Genomic DNA, 22,224 nt, shown 5'->3' on the forward strand with positions numbered 1-22,224 from the left:
GGGAACACACATCATCCCAGGCACTCTGGTGACCTCAGTGGTTAGGTAACGGGTACCTGAATGAAATTAGGGTTTATTGAGGTCTAGTGGCAGGTTCGGGGTACAGGGAGTCAAATAGAGCTCCCCTGCAACCCCTTTGGATTTGGCACAAGGATACGGAGTTAAATGAGGTCTAGTAGTGGTGCAGAGTCCACTGTAAAGGAATTTACAGAGCCGAAAACCTAGATTAATAAAAGAGGTTTATTTGGGGTTTGGAAATAAGGGTAAAGGTAGAAAGATGCCAGGGCCAGAGCTGGCACCGGGTGGACAAGAACCCAAACATGGCCAGTGTAAGGGTGCCATGTTTGGGGCTCCTACAAAGAGTGGGCTCCAGGGTTCCCCCTTTTATAACAGGGGCTTTTGGTGATCTTGAAGGTGGGTGTAGTCCCATGTTGGCTCCTGGCTGGTTTCATTTGAATAGAATTCAAGGGGTTTTTAGATAAGGGGAAAGGAGGTTGGGGAAACCTGAGCAGATCATTAGATTGGGGCTGAGACAGCCCAAGTTAGCTCAGATCCAGTGGGGGCTGGGAAAGCCCTGATATCTCCCATTGGGATTCATGGGGCTGGGAATTAGAAAGGAATCTTTAACTCCTATCATTTCCTCACCAGGGGAGAAGAAGCTGAGGCCCAATAAAGTCAAATCAGTCCCCAGGGGTCACACAAGCACTAAGCATCAGAGGCAATATTTAAACCCAGGTCCTCTGATTCCATGGCAGTCAAACTTCTTTCCAGAATACAATGCTTTTAATTCTCCACAGGGAAATGCTAAAGGACTTTAAGCGTGAATCAGAATTGAGAAAGATGGAAGCCTCCTTTTGGTAGTGGGAGAGAAAATCTGTTGGCTAGAGAAGGAGCAAGTTGGGGAAGAATTAAATAACCAGAATAAAAGGAAGCAAGAAAGGAGATTGTGATTGGCTTTGAGTGTCAGGGGGTTTTACATTCGATCACATATATATGCATGTGTATGTTTATACAGTACACACACACACACACACACACACACACACACATATATCTATCTCAGTGTTCAAATTTAGTTTTACAATATTTTGATATTTTTCTTCCTTACTACATCCCTTCCCCCTCCCCAAAATATGGCAATCCAATATAGATTATATATGTCTAATCATATTGAACTTATTGCTACTTTAGTCATAGTGTGAAAGAAGAATTAGAACAAAATTGAAACACGTGAGAAAGAAAAAAACAACCAAAAATGTGAAAATGATATGTTTTAATCTGTGTTCAGAATTGTTTCTCTGGACGTGCATAGCATCATGAGTCTTTTGGAACTTTTGGAACTATCTTAGATCATATCCAAGTTGGTGAACTCCAAAATGTTGCTGTTATTTTATATAAAGTTCTCCAGGTTCTGCTCACTTCAGTCAGAACCAGGTCCTGCAAGTGTCCCCAGGTTGTTCTGAAATCCACCTGCTCATCATTTCTTATAGAACAATGGCATTTCGTGATATTCTTCTAGCACATTAATTCAGCCATTCCCCAATTAATAAACATCTTCTCAATTTCCAAATTTCTACCACCACAAAAAACATCTCTATAAACATATTTGTATCTGTAGGTCCTTTTGTTGAGAGTCGGGAGGCTGGACTTGGGAGGGGTGAAGTAAAAAGTCTTGACACACCTGCAGAAGTGATTGACTATAGTAGAGGAACACTTACAGAAGCAAGGGCAAATCTTTTTATACCTGTCCCAGCCTCCAAGACCTTCCTCTGTTAACACAATGACAGTATCACAGAGGGCCCAGCTTCTGCGTTCACCTATTGCATATTTGCCCTTTGTTACGTCCACCTTTTACCATGTATCCCATGCCTATAAAAACAAGTCCTCACTCTTTACAGAGGAGGAAAAGTCAATATTTGTGAGCTTATTGAACATGAGCATTCCAGGCAAGACTTAAGCTTTTTCCCGCTTAACTGACTCTTCCCCCAAAATCGAGAGACCCGGATGTATCCTATTGTACTTAGCACCTCTGCTCACTAATTGTGAGCAGCTTATTAGCTTTGCCCTATTTGAGGAACCTCCAGTCACAAAGATCAGATAAGGGCTCTGACATTCTTGTTTTGCTTCATTTCTTCTGCCATCACACACAATCACACATCCTTTCATGGAAACAAAAGACTGCTTTGTTTCTCTCACCCTCCATGCATTGTGACCTCTTTGGGATTGCTGGGTCAAAGGGAATGGCCAATTTTATAGACCTTTAGGTGTAGTTACAGAGTTCTTTCCACAATGGTCAGTTCATAATTCCACCAATAATGCATAAGTGTTCCAATATCCCCTCATTCTCTCCAACATTTATTTTTTTCTGTTTTATTATTTAATATGATAGGTGTCACATGATACCTCAAAGCTGGTGTAATTTTCATTTTGATGGGGGTTGAGGTCCCTTTAAGATTCCTTTCTGATTCCCCAACCCCCATGGCTGACCTTTGAGTCACAAATCCTGGTCAAAAAGCACCCTTTTGAATTCCAATGATATCCGGGCTTTCCCACCCCCAGGGGATCTGAGCTAACTGAAAGCCCGCCAGGAGCCTGGGACTTCACCCACCTTGAACATCACCAACAGCCCCCATTATAAAAGGGCAATGCTAGACGCCATGCTTTTGCAGAAGTCCTAAGGATGGCATCCTTATGCCAAGGGTTTCTGCCCACCGCACCTAATCCGGTGCTCTTCTATCTCTCCCCTCAACTTTGCTAACTAAACTTTACTTCTAAAATCCCTACAATAAACCTTTTTAGCAATCTAGGTTTTTGGGCCTGAAAATTCCTTTGCAGGGGACTCTGCGCCTTCACAGGACTATCCTTGCGCCCCCAACGGTGTTCCCCCTTTCTCTCTCTCATCAGTTCCAAGCTTTCTGCCTTTGTTCTAATCTTAGTGGAAACGGCCTGATTGGGCAAAGCCTTTTAGATTCAATCTGATCAAATGATTCACTCTGCGTTTCATGATGCAATAATAATATGCTGCAGCTTTCAGGAAGCTCAGGACAGCCTTCCCTCTACCTCCCCCTTCCCTTGTGGTCCTCCCTTTCGAGGTAAACACCTCAAGCTGGATGCGGCTGCTCCCCCCCCCCCCCCCCCAGCCCTCCTGCTCTCAGGAACTTGATTGGCCCAAGCCCCGCCCACTTCTAGGCGGAACTGCGGCCCTCTCACCTAGCTGTGGGGGGAGGGGGTGAGAGGGGGCAAGAGAAATGATTTGGGGGAGGGCTGCTACTGCTCTGAGGTCACAAAGCCCTCTCTGTCCCTCCTCCCGAGCCCCGCCCCTCCCTCTGGTGACAGCCCGGGAGGACCCCCTCCCCACCTTCTTTTAAAGTACAAAGAGTGGAGCAGCAGGAGTTCTGCATGGCCCTCCATCAGTTTTCTTAGCGTCCTTCTGGAGACCCCACGTCTCCATTACCCCCATCTCCCTCTGGGACGCTCCTCCAGGTCTTGCCAGGGATGAAGCAGCTTTGAGAGAGAGAAGGGCCCCTGGCTGGTCCCCCTCCGCCCCCCCCTCCCCCCACCCTCCCACCCCACCGCTCCCCTTTTCTGCTTCTCCTCTCTTCCCCTATTTGCCAGGACTCTCTCCCCTCCCCAGCTGTCCCCTTTCACTGCCCAGCAGGATGTGAGGAAGGGGGGGGGAGAGGTGCACGTGTCTGTGCAAATCTCTTGTGTTCCTGCTCCTCCTCAAGGGCAGGGTTCCATCCTTTGTTTCTGCCTTCCTCCCTCCCTCCCATCTTTGACTTGGCCTTGGACCTGGAGAGAGAAGAGACAGCTTAGAAAAAATTTAAATGTGTGTGTGTGTGTGTGTGTGTGTGTGTGTGTGTGTGTGTATCACCTACTATTTATTGTAATATCTTGTTTTGAAGATCAAACGGAATGGAAAGTATAGGAATACCAGCATATTCCATTGTAATTCAATCTTTGGTGAAAAAATTATATATATATATATTATATATATTATACACACATATATATACATATATAAATGCTACGTAGCAAAATAAGGAGTGTAAAATCTAAGTGTAAAGATTTCTCCCTTTAACAAATTATTCACCTTTAAATGTTTTCCTCGTGGAAGTATTTTTTCATTTGTTCTCTGGAAAATATGAAAGGCAAATCTCAAAAAAAATCATAAAAAAGCAAGTGGGATGAGAATCGGAGAAACTGGAGTTGCTATAGCAACCTCTCTGTGACTGTTTTGCAGATTATAGAAATAACGTGTGGAAGGTGGGAATCACAAGTGCATAATTATTTATTATTATCACTCACAGAGCAAATGCTAAGCACCATCTCCATGCTAGGCACTGTGCTTGTTGTTGGAGATGCAGAAAGAGACAAAAGACGGGAGCCTTCAGTCTACTGGAGAGACCAGAATGAGCTGGACAAGAAGATAAGCAGGATGGTCAAGAGGTGACGATTCATGTCATCCGAGGAGGAAGAAAACTTTAAAAAGCCTCAGTTATTCTTTCAATAAACATTTATAAATGGCCTAGGAAGTGCCAGGCACTTAATGGGAAAAAACAAACAAACAGCCAAAAACAATCCCTATTTTCAAGGACCTCACATTCTCTAGCAGCTGCAATATACAAATAACTGAAATATCAACAAACCCTACATTGGACACATTGGGAACAAACAAGAGAACAAGGCCCTAGAGATAAGGGTGCCAGAAAAGGCTTCCTGAAAAAGGAAAGATGATGACTGGAAGGAAATCAGGGAATGGGAGGCCTAGATGAGAGGGGAGAGCTTTGCAGGGAGCAGGAAGAGCACGTGAGAATCACCAGAACAGGGGGACGGACTGTCCTGGGCAAAGAACAGCAAAGGGTGTCACTGGATCACAGACTGTCTGCAGGGAGGGTGTAGGTGTAGGACGAGTGCACAGATCGAGGCAGGTTTTGATGGGCTTTGGATGTCAAAGAGACGATTTTCTATCCCATCCTTGAGGTGATAGGGAGAGTGGTGAGGATGGGGGGGTGTGACAAGGTCAGACCTGGTTTTAGGAAGATCACTCTGGCAGCAACGTGGAGGACAGGCTGCCCAGAGTAGAGACCTGGGGCAGCAAGGTCACCCAGCAGCTACTGGAGTAGTCCAGGCAAGAGGAGAGGAGGGCTGTCTGCCCTGAAACTTCTTCAGGTGGAGAGAGGGAGGGCTCAGATCAGGCAGATGTCAGGGATCAGAACAATAGCTGGCTCTTCAGATTGGCCTGCGATCCCTCGCTGGGGACCGACTTCTCCAGGCTCCCGAGGCCTGAGGCCCGGCTTGGGGGCGGGGGAGAGGCCTGAGCCCTCCCAGGGCGGCCAGCGGGAGCCGGAGGAGGAGGTAGAGGGAGGCCTGCCTGTGAAGGCCAGGAGGCCCCTGGAACCTATGGATAGAAGAGAAACCTGAGGCAGGGAGGGGCGCGGACCTGAAGGCTGAGAGAGGGCACCAGGCCGCTCCCCTCCCCCGTCAGAGGGAAGAGGGCACTTTTATTCCCTCCCCCTTCTCCTCCTCTTCCTCTCTCCTTTCCCTCTTCCTCTGATGGCTCGGCCTTCTCTTCTTTCTTCTGCTCCCTTCCTGTCTCTCCCTCCTCATCCTCACTCCTATCTTCCTTTTCTCCTCTTGTCTCTTCCTTCTTGATCTTGTTTCTCTCTTCCTCCCCTTGTCTCCGATGCCTTTCAGCTCTCCCTCCCTTTTCTCTCCTTTCCTTCCGATTTTCCTTCCTACCCTTCTTTCATCTCTCCCTCCCTCCCTCCCTTTCTCTCTCTCTCTCTGTCTCTCTCTCTCTGTCTCTCTCTCTCTGTCTCTCTCTCTGTCTCTCTCTCTCTCTCTCTGTCTCTGTCTCTCTCTCTCTCTCTCTCTCTCTCTCTCTCTCTCTCTCTCTGTCTCTCTCTCTCTCTTTCTGTCTCTGTCTCTCTCTCTCCCCCCTCCTCTCTCTCTCTCTCTCTCTCTCTCTCTCTCTCTCTCTCTCTCTCTCTCTCTCTCTCTGTCTCTGTCTCTCTCTCTCTGTCTCTCTGTCTCTCTGTCTCTCTCCCTGTCTCTCTCTGTCTCTCTCTCCTCTTCCCCTTCCCTCTCTTTCTCATTCCTTCTTTCTATCCTCCTCTCTTCCTTTTCACTTTTCCTCCTTCTATCTCCGTCCTTTTTCTCCCCCCCCTCTTTAGCTACCTTTCCTTTCTTTCTCCCCTTTCCCCAGTTCCCCTCCTCGCCCCCTCCTTCTTTCCCTGCATTTCACCCTTTCCCCCTCCCTTTGCCCTTTTGTTCTCCTCTCCTCTTCTCCCTTCTTTCCTACCTTTCCCCGCCTTCTCCTTCTTTCCCTCCTTTTCCCACTTTCCGTCCCCTCCCTTTCTTTCCCTTTCCCCTTTTTCTTCTACCCTCCCCCCTATTTCCCGCCTTTCTCTTCCTTGCCCCGCCCCTCCTCCTCCTTGCTCCTATTCCTCCCCTTCCCTTGACGCCTGCGCAGTAATAAGGAAATCACGTGAGGAGTGCGCGCTTCTCTTCCTGCCTCGCGCCTGGCGCAGCCGCACTCTTGGATTTGCCTCGCGCTCTCCCTTGTGAGGCGGTCTTCTCCCCGCTGTGGAAGCCTGAGGCGCGCCTTGCGGTCCGGGTGACGCCTGAGCCCGGTTGGGGGCGGGGGAGGACTTTGTCACATTTAGTCTTTGGATTTTAAAGTAGTGTTGAAAATATTTTATTTATTACAGTAAGAAATTGCCTAATTATGGAACCCGAAGGCAGAGCTGGCGGGACATGTGGGGAACTAGCGGCGAAGGCTCGCGAGAGGCCAGCCGATGACTTTGACAAGGAAGGCGGGAAAGGTCCGCGTGATTCTCGCGCAGACGCCGAGGAAGGTACCGGAGACCGGCCCCTTGGTGACAGCGATGGGGCTGCCCCCAGTTTCACCAAATGCAGTGGTGTCTCTTCCAAGGCGCCCAATGGAAACGGCGGGAGCACCTTCTCCCCCACAGTGTGCCCCTGGCCCGTGTGCCGGTGGCCCATGCATGGGTGGGGGCTGTTGGGAAGGCCTTGAAGCGCTCTGATCCCCGCCGTGAGTCCCGCTTGATGGGTGGGGGGAGTCCCGCGCTTGCCGAGCTCTGGCTCTCCTCGGTCTCTTTGGGCCGATCCCGGCTGCGCCCGCTCCCTGCCTGAGGCACCGGGCGGCGTTTCTGAGTCCCCGGGGCTGAGCCCTCACATCCTGTAGCCCCTGTGGCGGGGAGCCCCCCAGAACGGCTAGATCTGGCGCCCCGCCAGCCACGCGCAGTGACGGGCCCACACGTTAAAGCCGCTCCATTTGGGCAGCCGCCGTGGGAACCGGCTGCGGGCGGCGCAGCCTTGGGGCCCTGCTCGCCACCCGCAGCAACTGTATGCGCGCTTGTGAAAACAAAACGCGGTTTGAAAAGGCCGGACGGTCCGTAGCGTAGAAGGGCACGGCCCCTGCGGGCTCATGAGCACCCTCCCTGGCAGCAGACTGAGATTCAGCCGTTCTTTGTCCCGTTTCCAGGAGGGACCGCGGCCGGGGAGAAGCCTGGGGTAAAAAGATCCGCCACAGTCACGGCTGCTGCAGCACTGAAAGAAGGGCTGAGGTAACGGGAGCAAAGCAGTTTTTAACTAATAAATCAATAAATGAGGTGTTAGTGACAAGTTTTGTTTTCCACATCGTCATTTCTCCGGGAGGATTGACTCCCCCGCCTAGAAAGCCATTCATGCGACAGTTATTTTGAAGATCTCCCTAATCTCCACAGAAATAATGCTTAAGAAGGAAGAGGGGAAAGGAGCACAATTGATGCCTATTTTGGAAATGACGTATAATGCGCCACAACTGGACTCCTGTGCAAAGGCAGCATGTGGCGCCATGTGGCGCTCAGCTCATGCTGGAGAGTTGCCACATTCACTTTTTATACCTACTGTAGGGTCATTACATATGGCACATGCCTTTGGTTTTAGATGCTTTTATGATATTAAAAGATATCCTTCTGTGCTCATACTTGGCAGGTTTTTTAGTTAAATATTTTAATAGAAGACTACTTTGATGCAAATAGAAAATGCACTATGAAAAAATATTCTTTTCAATGTACAACTCAATTGTTCCTTTTTAGGAGGGAAATACAGAGCATGCTGGAAACTTTTGGAGGTACGTTGGAAGATTCCATTCTACTAAAAGACATTCCTTTGTATAAAGCCTGTGCTTGGAAAAGTTGGAGAAGAGTCCGATTCTAGCATTGCTAGCCTCTGGGAGGGGCTCTGGCCCCTATGTGTGTTTCACGTGCGGTTGGTTTTGGAGATGCGTCTGGTATGTATCTTGGGCTCCCTCATTGTCCTTTGCTCATTTCTAATGGGGAGAGCCGATAATAGCTGTGCTGCAGGGGAGCACTTAGTGGGATATTCACGTTGGAAAAAGAACTGGGGAGATCCAGCCTGAACTCAGAAAGAATTAATTAAATGTCTGCTATGTTCCAGACACGGTGCTGGGAACTGGGCATGCAAAGAGAAAAAGGAAGCCTTTATTCTCTCAGCGGGCATTTTGTGTCCCCCCAAATGACAGGAATCGTTGATCTTGGCCTAGAAGTGACCCAGAAGCCACGTTAGGGCATCTCTGCTAGGTGGCACCCTGAAGTAGGGAACGGGTCCTGGAGCCAGGAGACTTCCTGGGTTTCTCTGTTTGCCTCCAATGAATCATCTGCATAATGTAGACAATGAAAGCACAGTCTCTCTAGGCTCTTGTGATGATAAAAGGAGGGGATATTGGTAAAGCCCTTAGCCACCTCTAAAATGCGCATACGTGCTGCTGTCAGCTCCTCCCCCCAACAGAGAGAGCAAAGGGACACCATTGAAGGTTGCCACTCATGGGACGATGGCAGACTTAGCATTGGAACCCAGATCCTTTGATTCCAGATGCGTTGCTTTTTTCCATTGCAACATACTCTACTTTAAACAAGTTAAAGGAGATATGCATGCTTTCATTTTCCAGAGGTCCTCTAAATTGATTGATATTTTGTATCTTGACTAGAAAATGTCGTCAAATTTATGACTTAAAAACCATGAAAGGCTGAGACTTCATCCTTAAAAATCTTTTATATACACATGTATATACACATGTAATCTAGGAAAGAAAGAATAAATTACCCTTTATTTAAACTTATCAAAAAATGGAGGGATAAATTATGTAATCTGAGGTTGGAACCACTGGGTTTTATGTTATTATTTAAAGAATATCTATAGTCTACCTGGAAGCATTTTTCTTAAGGGAAAAGTTAGCCATTAAAGAAAAAGCCACCGTTGTGTAATAGTTGTTAAAATCCATATTTTAAATTTAAATTTAGCAAGGCTTCCTAGTATTGATGAATAAACTTCTCAAGTCAGTTTGCTTACATTATATTGTCACTATATAAACTTCAGAAAATGAAATTTTGATTAATATTGCATTACAGGTCAGTTTAACGAAGTTCTTCTAGCAAAGAAGAAAAGATTGGAAATGCATACTGAGCCTTTTCTTAAAAGAAATACTCAGAAAATTGAGGATATTTGGAAAACGCATAAAGAACAAAGGTAAGGATTTATTTTTCTTAATACCTTTTTTTATTCCAACATGAATGCAAAATGTACACTGAAAAGGTAGTCTAATTTTGAGATTTTTGATGTATTATATGAAAAACATCTTGGAGTGTTTGTCCTTCAGTATGAGAAGAGCTTATACCTTCTGTACATCTGGACCCCCCCATTTCCTCCCAAATTTTCTGCCTTTTGACGTCTTCCTTCCTACATTTTATATACCAATTCAAATGTTCTCTCTGCTTCCGCATCTTGCATTTAGTTTCTAATTTTGCTCTCACAATATTTCTGCAAAGTAGGTGCAGTTATTCTCATTTTACAATTGAGGAAACTAAGGCAAACAAGTTATCTTTCCCATCTCTTTTATTTATACCTTCTGTGCATCTGGATCCCCCCTTTTCCTCCCAAATTTTCTGTCTATTGACCTCTTTCTGCCCACATTTTATGTACCAATTCAAATTTTCTCTCTGCTATAAAACCCTTCTAATTCATTTGGCTGAGAATTGTCTTTCATATAAAAGAAATCATTTGCTTTAAGAAAAAAAGGGTTTTTGAAAAACACATTTGTTTTTTATTTTTTATTTATTTTTATTTATTAACATTGTTACTTTTGTATACTTGTGAGTTTATAAATTATTTTACTAACTTTCTTGGATCAACCATTGGATGAAATCACTTTAGTGCTAAAGGAGAAAAAATAAATTGAAATTAAATATATGCTGAAATCTTATATATCTTAATGATGTCATGATTCATATTCATATTATGAAATTAACCCATTTTAAGTATGAAATAGAGAACAAAAAGCTATTCTGAACTAAAATTAATTTTTTTTTGTATTTTTTGGTTTCATGATTTTTCAGAAGCACTTAATTTAGTAGAACAAAAATGATTTTCCCCAACAATTCTATCTCAATTTAATTTTTTTTTCAATTAACAAAAGAAGTATATTCTCCCTCTTCTACTTCTTCTAATTGAAAAAACATATTTTCTCTAATCATAATAAAAATTCCATCCTTTTTCAGGAACAAAAGACAACAATTTGTATGTTAGAGAAAAACTGCCTAAGCTCACCCGGCAGAAAACTGAGGATTTTTACCTTAACACAGGCACTCCGGTCACTGTAGCTGTTAACTATTTTGCAAATCAGATTCCTAGTCCACATGTTCTATTTACAGATTCTTTTTGGGAGTCACAGGAAAGCATTTAATCCGGAGAAAAGCAGTTTAAGAAAAGCAAGCAATGGAATATTCTCTGTCTCTGTGGATAAATGAAAGCAATTCCCTACACATTCCAGAGAGAGACAATAATTTATTTTAGCTATAATAATTCCATTATTTCTGAACTTAAAATCCACTGGCAAAAGGATACGGTCCACTGCTACCTGCTGCATGGACTAAGGGAATCTTTGAGCTCAGCTATCAGAACTCAGATACTCCTGAGTTCAGGAGTGCCATGGCTATCTCATTCCATGTGCTGTGCGTTCTGCCTTCTTGCAACTTTAGCCTGTAGCTTTCCTTTCGTGGCACTGCTCACCTCTACTTCGCCAGCTTTGCTGTTTAACACCCCTACCCCACCTGTCAGCAAACTGTCTGCCCCTAAGAGTCTTGGCCTGGTGATGTGATGCTCCTAGAAAGGAACAAAGAAATGGTAAATGTAGCCCAGAACATTTCTTCAGTGAATGATGTTCTTGTGACATCCTAGAAATCCTGGTCACTCTTCTCTATGACCGTAACCCAAAGTGATAAAAATGACTCAGTTTCAAAAAACCAAACAAACTTCTATTTACCAACTTCCATCAAAAAGCTTATTATAGTATGAATGTCGTACCCTTTTTATGTTACATTAATTACTTCTATTTCAAGGATCTAAGATGTCATCCATATGAGTAGGTGTTCTACTGGTGCAGATTGTAACCGCTCCATGCCCTAGTACTTTGTCCTAATGACTTGTTAAGGTAACAGAAAAAGTCGCTATCTGGTGACCCTCTTCTGGCAGTGTCTCTGAATCTAGAAAGGTTGATGCTGTGATGGCAGATAGGCCATTGCTGTGTGTTTTAAAGTTTGATTTCATTTGGTAGAATTTTCTCTTCTGGGTAACACCTCAGGATCACCCTCCCTTTATGATAAAACACTTTATCAGTTATGTAAATTGTTCAGTTAATTGAGGAAATTGATTAATTTAATTTTAGCAATGCTAATGATGGTGTTCAAAATTCTTTTGACAGGCAGAAACTCAACCAGGAATATTCTCAGCAGTTCCTGACACTGTTTCAGCAGTGGCATCTGGATGTTAAGAAAACTAAGGAAGAGGAAGCAAAATTAGCTGTTGGTATCATGCTTGGCATACTTGAGAGTTGATATGCTAGATCTAAGTGTAGAAAATGCAGATAACTGCCTGGTAATAATTCTGTGAGGTGGAATAAGCTGCTCTTGTCCATAGCTTGCTCTGTTTTGTGGTCTTGTTAGCTGTTACACCTCAGAGATCAAACTCGGCATGGACCAGAAAAGCCAGTTTTCTTCTACTTTATTGTTTCATTTTCCTAATAGCAACCTGATACAAATATTCCCCCATTTTATAGACAAGGGAACTAAAGCTCAGGAAATTTTAATGAATCGCTTATGGCCATGAAATAAAGAATTGTCAGAGCCAAAATTTTAACTCAGTGCTCTTTCTTTTGCATGTTTCTTGTTCATTTTATCATGGCTTCCTTCCCTCTTCTTAAAAAAGAGAGAGAGTACTTGAACTTTGGAGCTAAGTTTAGTAACTTAGTAATCACAACTTATGTGATAAATCACAACTTATGTGATGAAATATTTTAGATTTTCTTTGTGATTCTTAAATCGCCAAAGTACTTCTATAACTGTTATTTAAAAATTACTTATGCAGGATAGTGTAATTAGAAGTGGCTCTGGAGTAGTTTTACTTGCAGGATTTTAAATGTAGGATTTTGAACCTTCCATTATATCCTGGTGCCTCATTTGGACTGATAGAAAAAAATTGCTTGCTTTCAGGACGGATGCCTCCATGGTTATGCCAAGTCTGTTCTCCCAGCGCTTCGGTTACTTAGGTTACCATTGTTTTCTTATGGATCGCCTACGAGTTAACTAAGCATGCCTTGTATTTGAAGTTCCACATTGATCAGTTAGGGCCCAGTTACTTTAGGTTGCCCATCTCTGATAATTTGTGATTTCATGCTAAGAATGATAAGGTTTTTCTTTTAGAATAATAGACTTGATTGTATTTCCCATAGCACATGACACAGTCTTGCAAATGCATGAATATTTGTTGAATTGGCACTTTTAGCTACTGTGTATTTTTCTGTATAATTCATTTATGTTGAAATAACAGGCATACTGTAGCTAAACATTCCAACAACTCATATGATCAATAAATATATCAGCAATTTAGCAAATATGTAGCATTTATAATGTGCATTTGCTGTGGAGAGATACAAATGTTAATATAGCACTTTTTTGCAGAACATTTGAAGTTTCATCTCATTTGATGCTCTCAAATTGGTGAGACAGGTGCTATTATGACCCCCATTTTCAGATGAGTGTGGGAGGGATCGAGTGATTTGCCCAGGGTGCTATAACTAGTAAGTGTCTGATGCAGGCTTCAGAGCCAGGTCTTCCGGATTTTGTCTGCTCTGTCTCCTGCCCTACATGGTTTATAAAGAAGCCAAAATTCTTCTCTTGGGAGTTTATAATTTCATGAGAAGAGACGCTCTGTACATAGGGAAGAAATAAGAGAGAAAGGCAGAAGGAGGGATTCACGAGATCGAATTTGTAAGAAGGCAAGGATGAGAAGCATCTGGCTGGTTGGAAGGGGAAGGAGAGGGACTTGTCGGCAAAAGGAACTTTGTGAACCAAGCTGCCGTAGCAGGTGGGAGAGTGGTTTGTGTTGGGAACCATGAGCAGAGGGGCTGGCTAAAGTGGTTTGGAGACGACAGGTTAGGACCAGCCACATGCTCAAACATCTCCAGCGCTAGAACAAACAATTCAGGTCTGATTATTATTTTTAATTAATTAATTTTAATACACATTGCTTTATGAATCATGTTGTGAGAGAAAAATCAAAACCAAAGGGAAAAACCATGGGGAAGAAAAAAAAAAAAAGCGAATGTAGCATGTGCTGATTCACCATCAGTCTCCTCAGTTCTTTTTCTGGTGCAGACAACATTTTCTGTCCAAAGTCTATCGGGATTACTTTGGATCACTGAACCAGGGAGAAGAACCAAGTCTTTCCTAGTTGATCATCGCACATTTTTGCTGTTATTGTGTACAGTGTATTACGGGTTCTGCTTGTTTCTCCCAGCATCAGGTCGTGTAAATCCTTCTAGCCCCTCCTAAAATCAGCTTGATCACCATCGTTTACATAGAACAATAATATTCCATTGCCTGCATGTACCACAGCTTATTCAGCCATTCAAGGCCTTATTCCCATGATGGGCATCTAAGCACGTTCCAATGCTTTCTTACCACGCAAAGAGTTGCTGTAAACATTTTGGCCCACGTGGGACCTTTGTGCTCCTTTACAACATCCTTGTATGCAGACTCAATATCCGTAGTGGTACTTCTGGGTCCAAGAGTAGGCACACTTTGAGAGCCCTTTGGGCATCGTGCCAGATTGCACCCCAGAATCATTGGATCATTCCACCAACAATAATGTCCCAGGTTTCCCACATCCCCCCCAAGATTTATCATCTTTCCCTGCCATCTTAGCCAATCTGAGAGATGTGAGGTGGGACCTCAGTTGTTTTCATGAGCATTTTTCTAATCAATAGTGATTTAGAGCATTTTTCTACAAATACAAATGGCTTAAATTTTGTCATCTGAAAATTGTTCATGTCCTTTGATCAGATGTGATTGTTATACCTGATTCATGATTGTTTATACCATACTGCTGACCAGTTCTCACAAATCAGCTCATTTCATGTCCTCTATATCTTGAAGCTCTCTTCTAAACTAGGTTTTACCACATAATAACTGTCAGCAATTAATAGTAAGCCTATCACTCGGTTTTGGCTTTCGTTGTATGCTTACAGGAACAAATGTTCATATATGTATGCCTGCATACTAGAGGCAGTGAGGTGGTACAGTGGATACTGCTTTGAACCAGGTTCTCCTGAGTCCAAATGTGGCCTCTGCCATTTAATTGCTATGTGACCCTGGCGGAGTCAATTAAATTCTGTCTAACAGAGGTCCTCATGTGTAAAATGAGAATATAATAGTATCTCCGTCTCTGGGATATTAAGGTTAACACAAGATATTATTAGAAAAGCACTTTGCAAATCATAGGTGCTTTATAAATACTACCTACTATTTTATACCTTTATTGAGCACCCACTGTGTGCTGGAAAGATAGAAAATTTAGACATAACATGATCCCTACATTAATGAGATTTATAGCCTAGTATGAAAGGTATATGATTTTTACATAGTAAATACACAAAGAGGGGTAAACAACAAACTGTGCGATCTGAATATGGAACTGTTATTATTCATTAAAACTATGGGAAAGACCTTAATGAAGAACTCATCGTTACTCTCAAATCTTCCTCTCTTTCTGACTTCCCTTTTTCTGGTGAGGGCACCACTATCATAGTCTCCCAGGTTTGCAACTTCTAAGTCATTCTCAATTCAGATAAAAATAAAGGAGAGGAATAGATTTGGATGGAGGGGGATTCTTGTCCTTTTTGCTATTCAGGGGTTAAGATAACATTCATACCTAATCTTTCCGTCTAGCTAAATTAGGTGTGACCTTTTCCTTTTGATATGTTTTAAGAATTGTTTTATACTGATGGGGAAATAGAATATTAGGTTATGGTGATAATGAATTTGCCACTATTCAATTATTGAATTTAATGTTGAATTTTTTAGCCATAATTTCCATTTTGTAAGCTCGTGACTATCTTATTTTTGTTTTTAGAATATAATTCAACAACAACTAAAGATGTTTCAAAAAGGCAGAAAGATTCAGAGCCAGAGACTGAATACCATTAAACAGCAATATGAACAGTTCTTAAAGGTCTGGTATATGCATGGTCTTCATACATTGTTAAAACTTAATTTCAACATTAACAGTTTTCTGAATTGATGGAAAATGTTTACACTGTTTCAGTATTTCATCATGTCCTAGAGTTTACCCTTGTCTTTCTATGTTGCTAAAGTACAAACTGATATTTTATGAATCATCTAATAGGAAATAATAAGTGCCTACTGCATGCTAAGCTCTGTGCTAAGCACGGGGAAGCAAAGGCAAAGAAAGACAATCTCTGCTCTGAAGGAGCTCCGTGGTGGAGACAGCATGTGAACAATTGTGTACAAAGAAGCTATAAGCAAGGTGAATTGGAAATAATCAATAGAAGGAAGGCACTAGAATGAAGGGTCATTGGGAAAGAATTGCTGTGTCAGGTGGGATTTTAGCGGGGACTTGAAGTCAGGATGTGAGAATGAGGAGGGAGGGTATTCCAGGTTTAGAATAGGGCCAGTCAGAATGCCCCGTGGGAAGATGGGGGGTCTTGGATGAGAACCAACAAGAAGGTTGGTATAAGTGCATCGCAGGGCAGGGCAGGGCAGGTTAGAAGAAAACTGGAAATATTGGGAGGTTATGAAAGACTGAATATCAGACTTTTTTTATTTGACACTGTAGTTGGTAAGCCACTGGTGCTGGTGTTTTAAAATCAGTTTTGACAGCTGAGTGACGGATGGGCTGGAGCGGGGAGAGCCTTGTGACAGGCAGTCCCACCAGTATCTATTGTAGCAGTCCGGGTGTGAGGGGATGAGGGACTGCGCTGGGGTGGGAGTAGGTCAGAAGGGAGGGGGCACGTGTGAGGGATGCTGAAGGTGACCTTGGCAAGGTGTGGTCACAGTTTGGAAATGGGAGAAGGACATGGAGGGTGTGAGCTTGGAGGTCTGGGAGAAGAGTGCTAAAAAAGGAGGGTGGGGGGAGGAACCATGAGTTCAATTTTGCACGGAGTTAAAATGTCCAGTCAGGAGGTGGGAACACAAAGGAGAATGAGCAGAGGTTGGAGCTGGGCACGTGGATCTGAGGATCATTTGGCTGGAGTTTGGCAGCAGGAAAAAGTCAGCTAAGCATAAAGGTTCAACCAAACCAAACGAGAGGGCTTTGCTTGGTCCTCGGCAAGGTCCTTCTGTCCTTCCGGCGGGATTTCAGGGCAGCGGATTGTCACCCTTAGTTCTCCTCCTGCATGGTTGTAGCCGGATTCTTGTCTGCCTTTAGGGTTGCACTAGTATTTCCTTTAAATTCTTGGCTTGTTTGTCTTTACCTTCTTAGTCAATTAAGTTTCTCTGTCTCTGTCTCTGTCTCTCTCTGTCTCTCTCTGTCTCTCTCTGTCTCTCTCTCTCTCTCTCTGTCTCTCTCTGTCTCTCTCTCTCTCTCTCTCTCTCTCTCTCTCTCTCTCTCTCTCTCACACACACACACACACACACACACACACACACACACATACATTTCTGTCTGTCTTCTAGACTATACATTGGACTACACGAGCAGCATCTCTGGGCAGGTGGCGCTGCTTGCTAGAAGGGCCCCTCCACAGGGGGGATTAACAAGCAGGCTCCCATTCTCTTACCACTTGCCCTTCCCAGCTCAGTAGTCTCTCTCCAAATCGTCCCTGGGCAAAACCCACACTGATGTATTCTCTGAGTCTGGCTATCAATGCTCATTATGCATCTTATTCATCAGTGAAAATTTATACTCCTTAAAAGACGGAATATGTTGGAATATGCATGAATTTACATCATAAACAGTGCAGATGAGCACGCCGCAGAAATAACCCATAAGTTTTCTACTTGCATAACAAAGCTCACCAGCTACCTAACAACTGGCCTTCACCTTATAAGGACGTACAGCAAGCCTGGGCACATGTGCTGATCTGACACGTAGCAAATCGCGTGCACGACAGCTTTGCTTACATTGGTTCTGAGCCTGAATGCCATGCTGTACTTTGTGTAGATTTTATGGTTTAATGAAAGGCACAGGTGCTGGGCCTTGTATGGCCAACATTGGATTGTATGGCACAGTTGGATAAAGGTATAGATGGCACGCTCCTTACATTTTCAGTTAACAGTCAGTGCTTCAGTGTCCTGAAGACAGCACCCAGAAAGATGTAAACAGGCTAGCGTCACTGAGTCTTAAGAAGGTGACATTCACTAGGGAGGAGAAAACTCCTTGGATACAAAAAGTTAGCTATACACTTGCGAGGTGCTGCAGATATAGATGGACAACTGTTCTGAAAGCTGGAGGTTTTAGTGACCTTCAGACTCAGTGTGAGTTAGCAGTGTCCTGGAAGCCAAAAAGGCTCATGAGATCTTGAACTGTTTTAAACAAAGACATAGCTTCCACTATAGGAAGATAGTAACGCCACTGTTGTACGCCCTTGAAAAACCTCAGTCTTGAATATGGTGATGGGTTCTGGCTGCCACTGGAACAAGCAGTCTCTACAGTGCTTTCTCTGGACGCAGGGGCCATTTTCCATCCCAAGTTTGTTGGGATTGCTGTGGATCCCTGGATTGCTGAGAAAAGCTGAGTCTATCATAGCTGGTCATCACACAATCTCGCTGTTGCTGTGTACAGGTTTTTTTCCTGCTTCTGCTCATTTTACTCAGCATCCGTTCATGTAAGTCCAGGCTTTTCTGAAATCACCTTGTTCGTCATTTCTAATAGAAAGATAGTATTCCATTGAATTTATATACTATATTTTATTCAGTCATTCCCCAAATGATGGGCATCCCTTCATTTTCCAATTCTTTATCATCACAAAAAGCACTGCTACAAATATTTTTATCCATGTGGGTCCCTTCTCTTTTGTGATCTCTGGCACTGCTGAATCACAGTGAATGTACAGTTTGATAGCCCTTTGGGCAGAGTTCCTACTTGCTCTCCAAAAAGGTTGGATCATTTCACATCTCCATCAACAATCCATTAGTGCCCCAGTTTTCCCACATCCCCTCCAACATTTATTATCTTCTTCATCTTAGCCAATCTGAAAGGCATGAGGTGGTACTTCAGTTGTTTTAATTTGTATTTCCGCAATCTACACTGCTTTAGAACATTTTTTCACATGAATTTTCAATTGAAAATTTTCTGTTCATAACCTTTGACCATTTTTTAATTGGAAAATGACTTTTATTCTTATAAATTGGACTCGGTTTATTTTAGAAATAGGGTCTTTATCAGAAACACTGACTGTAAAAATTGTTTCCCAGCTTTCTGCTCCCTTCTAACCTTGGCTGCACTGCTTCTGTTAGTGTAAAAACCTTTTAATTTAATGTAATCTGAATTATCCATTTTACTTTTCTTAAGGTTCTTTTCTTGTTATTTGGTCATAAATTCTTCCCTTCTCCAAAGATATGACAGGTAAATCATCCCTTGGTCTCCTAATTTGCTTATACTAGCATCCCTTATTCTTATGAAATCATATACCCATTGTCTTGGCATAGGGTGTGAGATGTTGATCTATGCCTAGTTTCTGACATACTGTTTTCTAGTTCCTTAGCAATTTGTGTCAGATAGTGAGTTCTTATCCCAGAAGCTGGAGTCTTTGAGTTTATCAAACAGATCACCTGGTCAGTTGTGTCTTTTACGCTCATGAATTCCATTGATCGACCAGTCTGTCTCTCAGCCAGTACCAAATGGTTCTGATGACTTCATAGAAGAGTTTGAGGTCTGGTACCGCTAAGGCCACCATCCTTTGCATTTCATTAATTTTTTTGATATTCTTGACCTTTTGTTTTTCCAGATGAATTTTGTTGTTTTTTGTGACTCTGTGAAATAATTTTGGTCAGTTTGAGAGTATGATCAAACGATTTTGTGAAGTTTGGTTGGAAGACCTTGTGCCTGTACCTAATACTTGTTCTTGTACCAAAATTAATACAGATTTATTTTCTTTTTTATGTTCTGTATATATATCATATATGATATCTAATATCTATCTATCTATCTATCTAATTTATATGTGGGTGCATATTATTATAGACTACGCTAAGATTTTTGGGACATCCTGTATGTAACAAGGTAATGGAATATACCCCTTCCCTTGCTGAGTTCTTTAGGCAAAGGCCAGGTGACCGTTTGTCAGGCATATTGTAGAGGGGATGCTTTTTCAGGTATGACTCAACCTGTGAGGCCCCTTTGAATTTTGAAATGATGTCATTTAATTTGAACTGTTTTGGAAAGTGTGTCAGAATTGGTTTCTAGGAAGAATGGATAGAATTCTAAGCCTGTGGTCAAGAAGTCCAGAGTTCAAATGGGGCTTCAGACACACCTCCCTCCCAGGGTCATTGTGAGATTGAAATGAAGGAATAATTGGAAAGCGCTGAACACAGAGTAAATGCTTTACCTAAATGTTAACTTTTTAATAATTTTTTCTTGATACAAAGTATTGCTAGGTAAAGTCTTCTACTACATCACCGGGGCCATTGTAATTTGGCAGGGATGGTTGAAAATGATGGGTAACTTGGATGGTTGTCTGCAGATAATATGCTTTGGGAAACCTTTTTGTAAAGTCTGGGCTAGTTCCAAGAACAGCTGGAGTCAGGATAAGTAAAAGTCCTTGGTCTTTAGAGGGAGAAGTGAAGGAGACAGACAAACTGCCACAGTTGTTTGCCACACCAACCTTTCTCCTCCTCGTCCTGCCAAAAAGTGAGCCTGGCTTGTCTCACACCAGCCTCTAATCCTTCCTACGATTATCTGTACGCACCAAACATTGAGCCAGCACGGAACAGTGAGAAGGGCCATTTTTCCAAACTTAGGCTAATAGAATCATCATTGGATAGTAATTAGCCTTAATTAGTGCTCAGTTGTCTGATTCAAGCACACCTTTTAAGAGTTTCAGTCCTTTACAGCTTTTCTTATTCTCTTCTCCCCCAGCATGTCACATAATCTTAAATACTGTGTAGTAGGTCTGAAAAATACTACTTTACTGTGTGCGTATCTCTTCCATGGTATACTAATGGTTTAAAAATGATACTAATCTTTCAGCTGCTAGGTTTCTTTATATCCCTTGCATAGTTGTTGCACTGCTATTAGGGGACATTAAAATGTGCTACCACTATGGCAAACTTGGTTCTTTTATCCTAGTTTATTATTCTTCACTATGTTGCTTGGAGGGTAGGACCTTAAAAAAAGCACATTAACAGTCATAATGGAGTTTTCTTAACACAATTCATTCAACTGTTGTCTCTTTCACCCAAGAAGGTAAGAAGAGGCTTTCCTGTCAACACATTTATTTGTCAGAGAATTGTGTGTATTTGAATTAAAAGTTAATTTTAGAAGTGAATTGTTAGAATTTAGAAGATACAGGTAATTTTTAATAATCGATATTGGCCTTTTACTTTGTAGGATATGGAAGACTTGGAAAAGAACCATGAAAGCTTTCTTATAGGTGCACAAGATGAACTACAAGAATAAGTGGCCATGTTACAAAAGAAAATTATGATGGACATTGTAAGTAATGTGGTATATTTTCAACTGAAAAAAATTAAGATTAATGCATTATACATTTCTTTCATCAAACAAAAGAGCATATTAAATTATATTATATTAAAGTATATTATATTACTTTTAAAGTATTAAATATTTCCTTTCGTATCTCCTTTTTTGTAACAACAACAGCAAATATTGGCAAGAGTTCAAAAAGTTATTTAATCCATGTTATTCTTATGGCTCTTTGAAGAAAGAATGTGGACTTAGTAATATGGTACAACCATGAGCTAAAGGAAATGCAAATATTTGCTGTGACTTAAGAAAGATGGTTTAAAAGATTATTTGTTGTTACATGGCTTGTTTATCATTGCAAGATTTTCTGTGTTATATTGACTGAAAATGCCTCAATGAGTAATAAATAATAAATTAAAATATACTCCCTTTATTCTTTTTCAGGTCCTTTGGGATTAGTGAATTTTTCCTTACTGTTATCAGTTAAAAACTTATGGTTCCTAATAATAAAGATTTAATGGAATTTCACCTTTCAGGCTCAGTAGGTCTTTTTAGCTGCAAACATACTAACCACCTCAACTGCTAATTAAACCAAGTGCAGAGAAACATGTAAGTGCATATACATATACATACTCACGTTTTATTTAATATACACATTTTGTTGTCTGTACATTTCAGTTCTATAAACAAGCTAATGAAACTTAGATATTAGAACTAGAAACTTAGAAATAGACTTAGTCAAACTATATTGTTTAAAGAAATCAGTTTTTGGTCTATATTAACAAGACAGCCAAGAAAATAATTCATTAGTGTGAAAGACTTAACAGTGTATGTGAACTTTAGTTCTAAGGAATGAACGTTATTTATAATGAAGTAACATGTTCTTGGCAATAATGGGAATATTTCATAATTTTAAAGGTCAATGCTGCTATTTAACATTCTTAGGGTATTTCATTTTTTCTTTATACAAAACCAAGTATTTTTCAAATTAATATTTACATGAAATAAATGTAATTTTGATTTTACATTCTTATTCAAGATTAAGCCATACTTCACCTATGTTGGTTTTTTACATGTAGCACATGAAATCTGCAGTCACATTTGGATTTAATATCTGCAGAATTAGCACATGCTTGAAAATCATTTGTTTAGGAAGCAGAGCGGAGATGTGTCTTTATCTGAGCTCTCCCTGCTGTCCCT

General features: G+C 42.0%; 2 protein-coding genes across 5 annotated transcripts in view; one reads left to right on the forward strand and one right to left on the reverse strand.

Moving 5' to 3' along the window:
* LOC141549155 (transcriptional regulator ATRX-like) overlaps positions 1-22,224 on the reverse strand; it is a 796,624-nt gene that overhangs the window by 222,192 nt on the left and 552,208 nt on the right. The window lies entirely within an intron of this gene.
* Positions 6,580-21,546, forward strand: LOC141548628 (synaptonemal complex protein 3-like). Of its 2 annotated transcripts, XM_074277644.1 has the most exons (8): positions 6,582-6,860; positions 7,511-7,592; positions 8,106-8,140; positions 9,438-9,555; positions 11,786-11,885; positions 15,493-15,591; positions 20,929-21,033; positions 21,469-21,546. In XM_074277644.1, the coding sequence occupies exons 1-7, from the start codon at positions 6,731-6,733 to the stop codon at positions 20,995-20,997; spliced, it is 633 nt and encodes a 210-aa protein (XP_074133745.1). In that variant the 5' UTR covers positions 6,582-6,730; the 3' UTR covers positions 20,998-21,033; positions 21,469-21,546. The 2 variants fall into 2 exon arrangements, with proteins under 2 accessions (XP_074133746.1, XP_074133745.1); XM_074277645.1 differs by lacking the exon at positions 15,493-15,591 and having other exon boundaries at positions 6,580-6,860.

Source organism: Sminthopsis crassicaudata, chromosome X (genome assembly GCF_048593235.1).
Source record: "Sminthopsis crassicaudata isolate SCR6 chromosome X, ASM4859323v1, whole genome shotgun sequence".
NCBI lineage: Eukaryota > Metazoa > Chordata > Mammalia > Dasyuromorphia > Dasyuridae > Sminthopsis > Sminthopsis crassicaudata.

Coding starts and splice junctions, on each gene's coding strand:
- LOC141548628 (XM_074277644.1), top strand. CDS start 6,731: ATGGAACCCGAAGGCAGAGCTGGCGGGACATGTGGGGAACTAGCGGCG. Junction 6,861..7,510: donor TCGCGCAGACGCCGAGGAAG/GTACCGGAGACC, acceptor TCCCGTTTCCAG/GAGGGACCGCGGCCGGGGAG. Junction 8,141..9,437: donor CATGCTGGAAACTTTTGGAG/GTACGTTGGAAG, acceptor ATTGCATTACAG/GTCAGTTTAACGAAGTTCTT.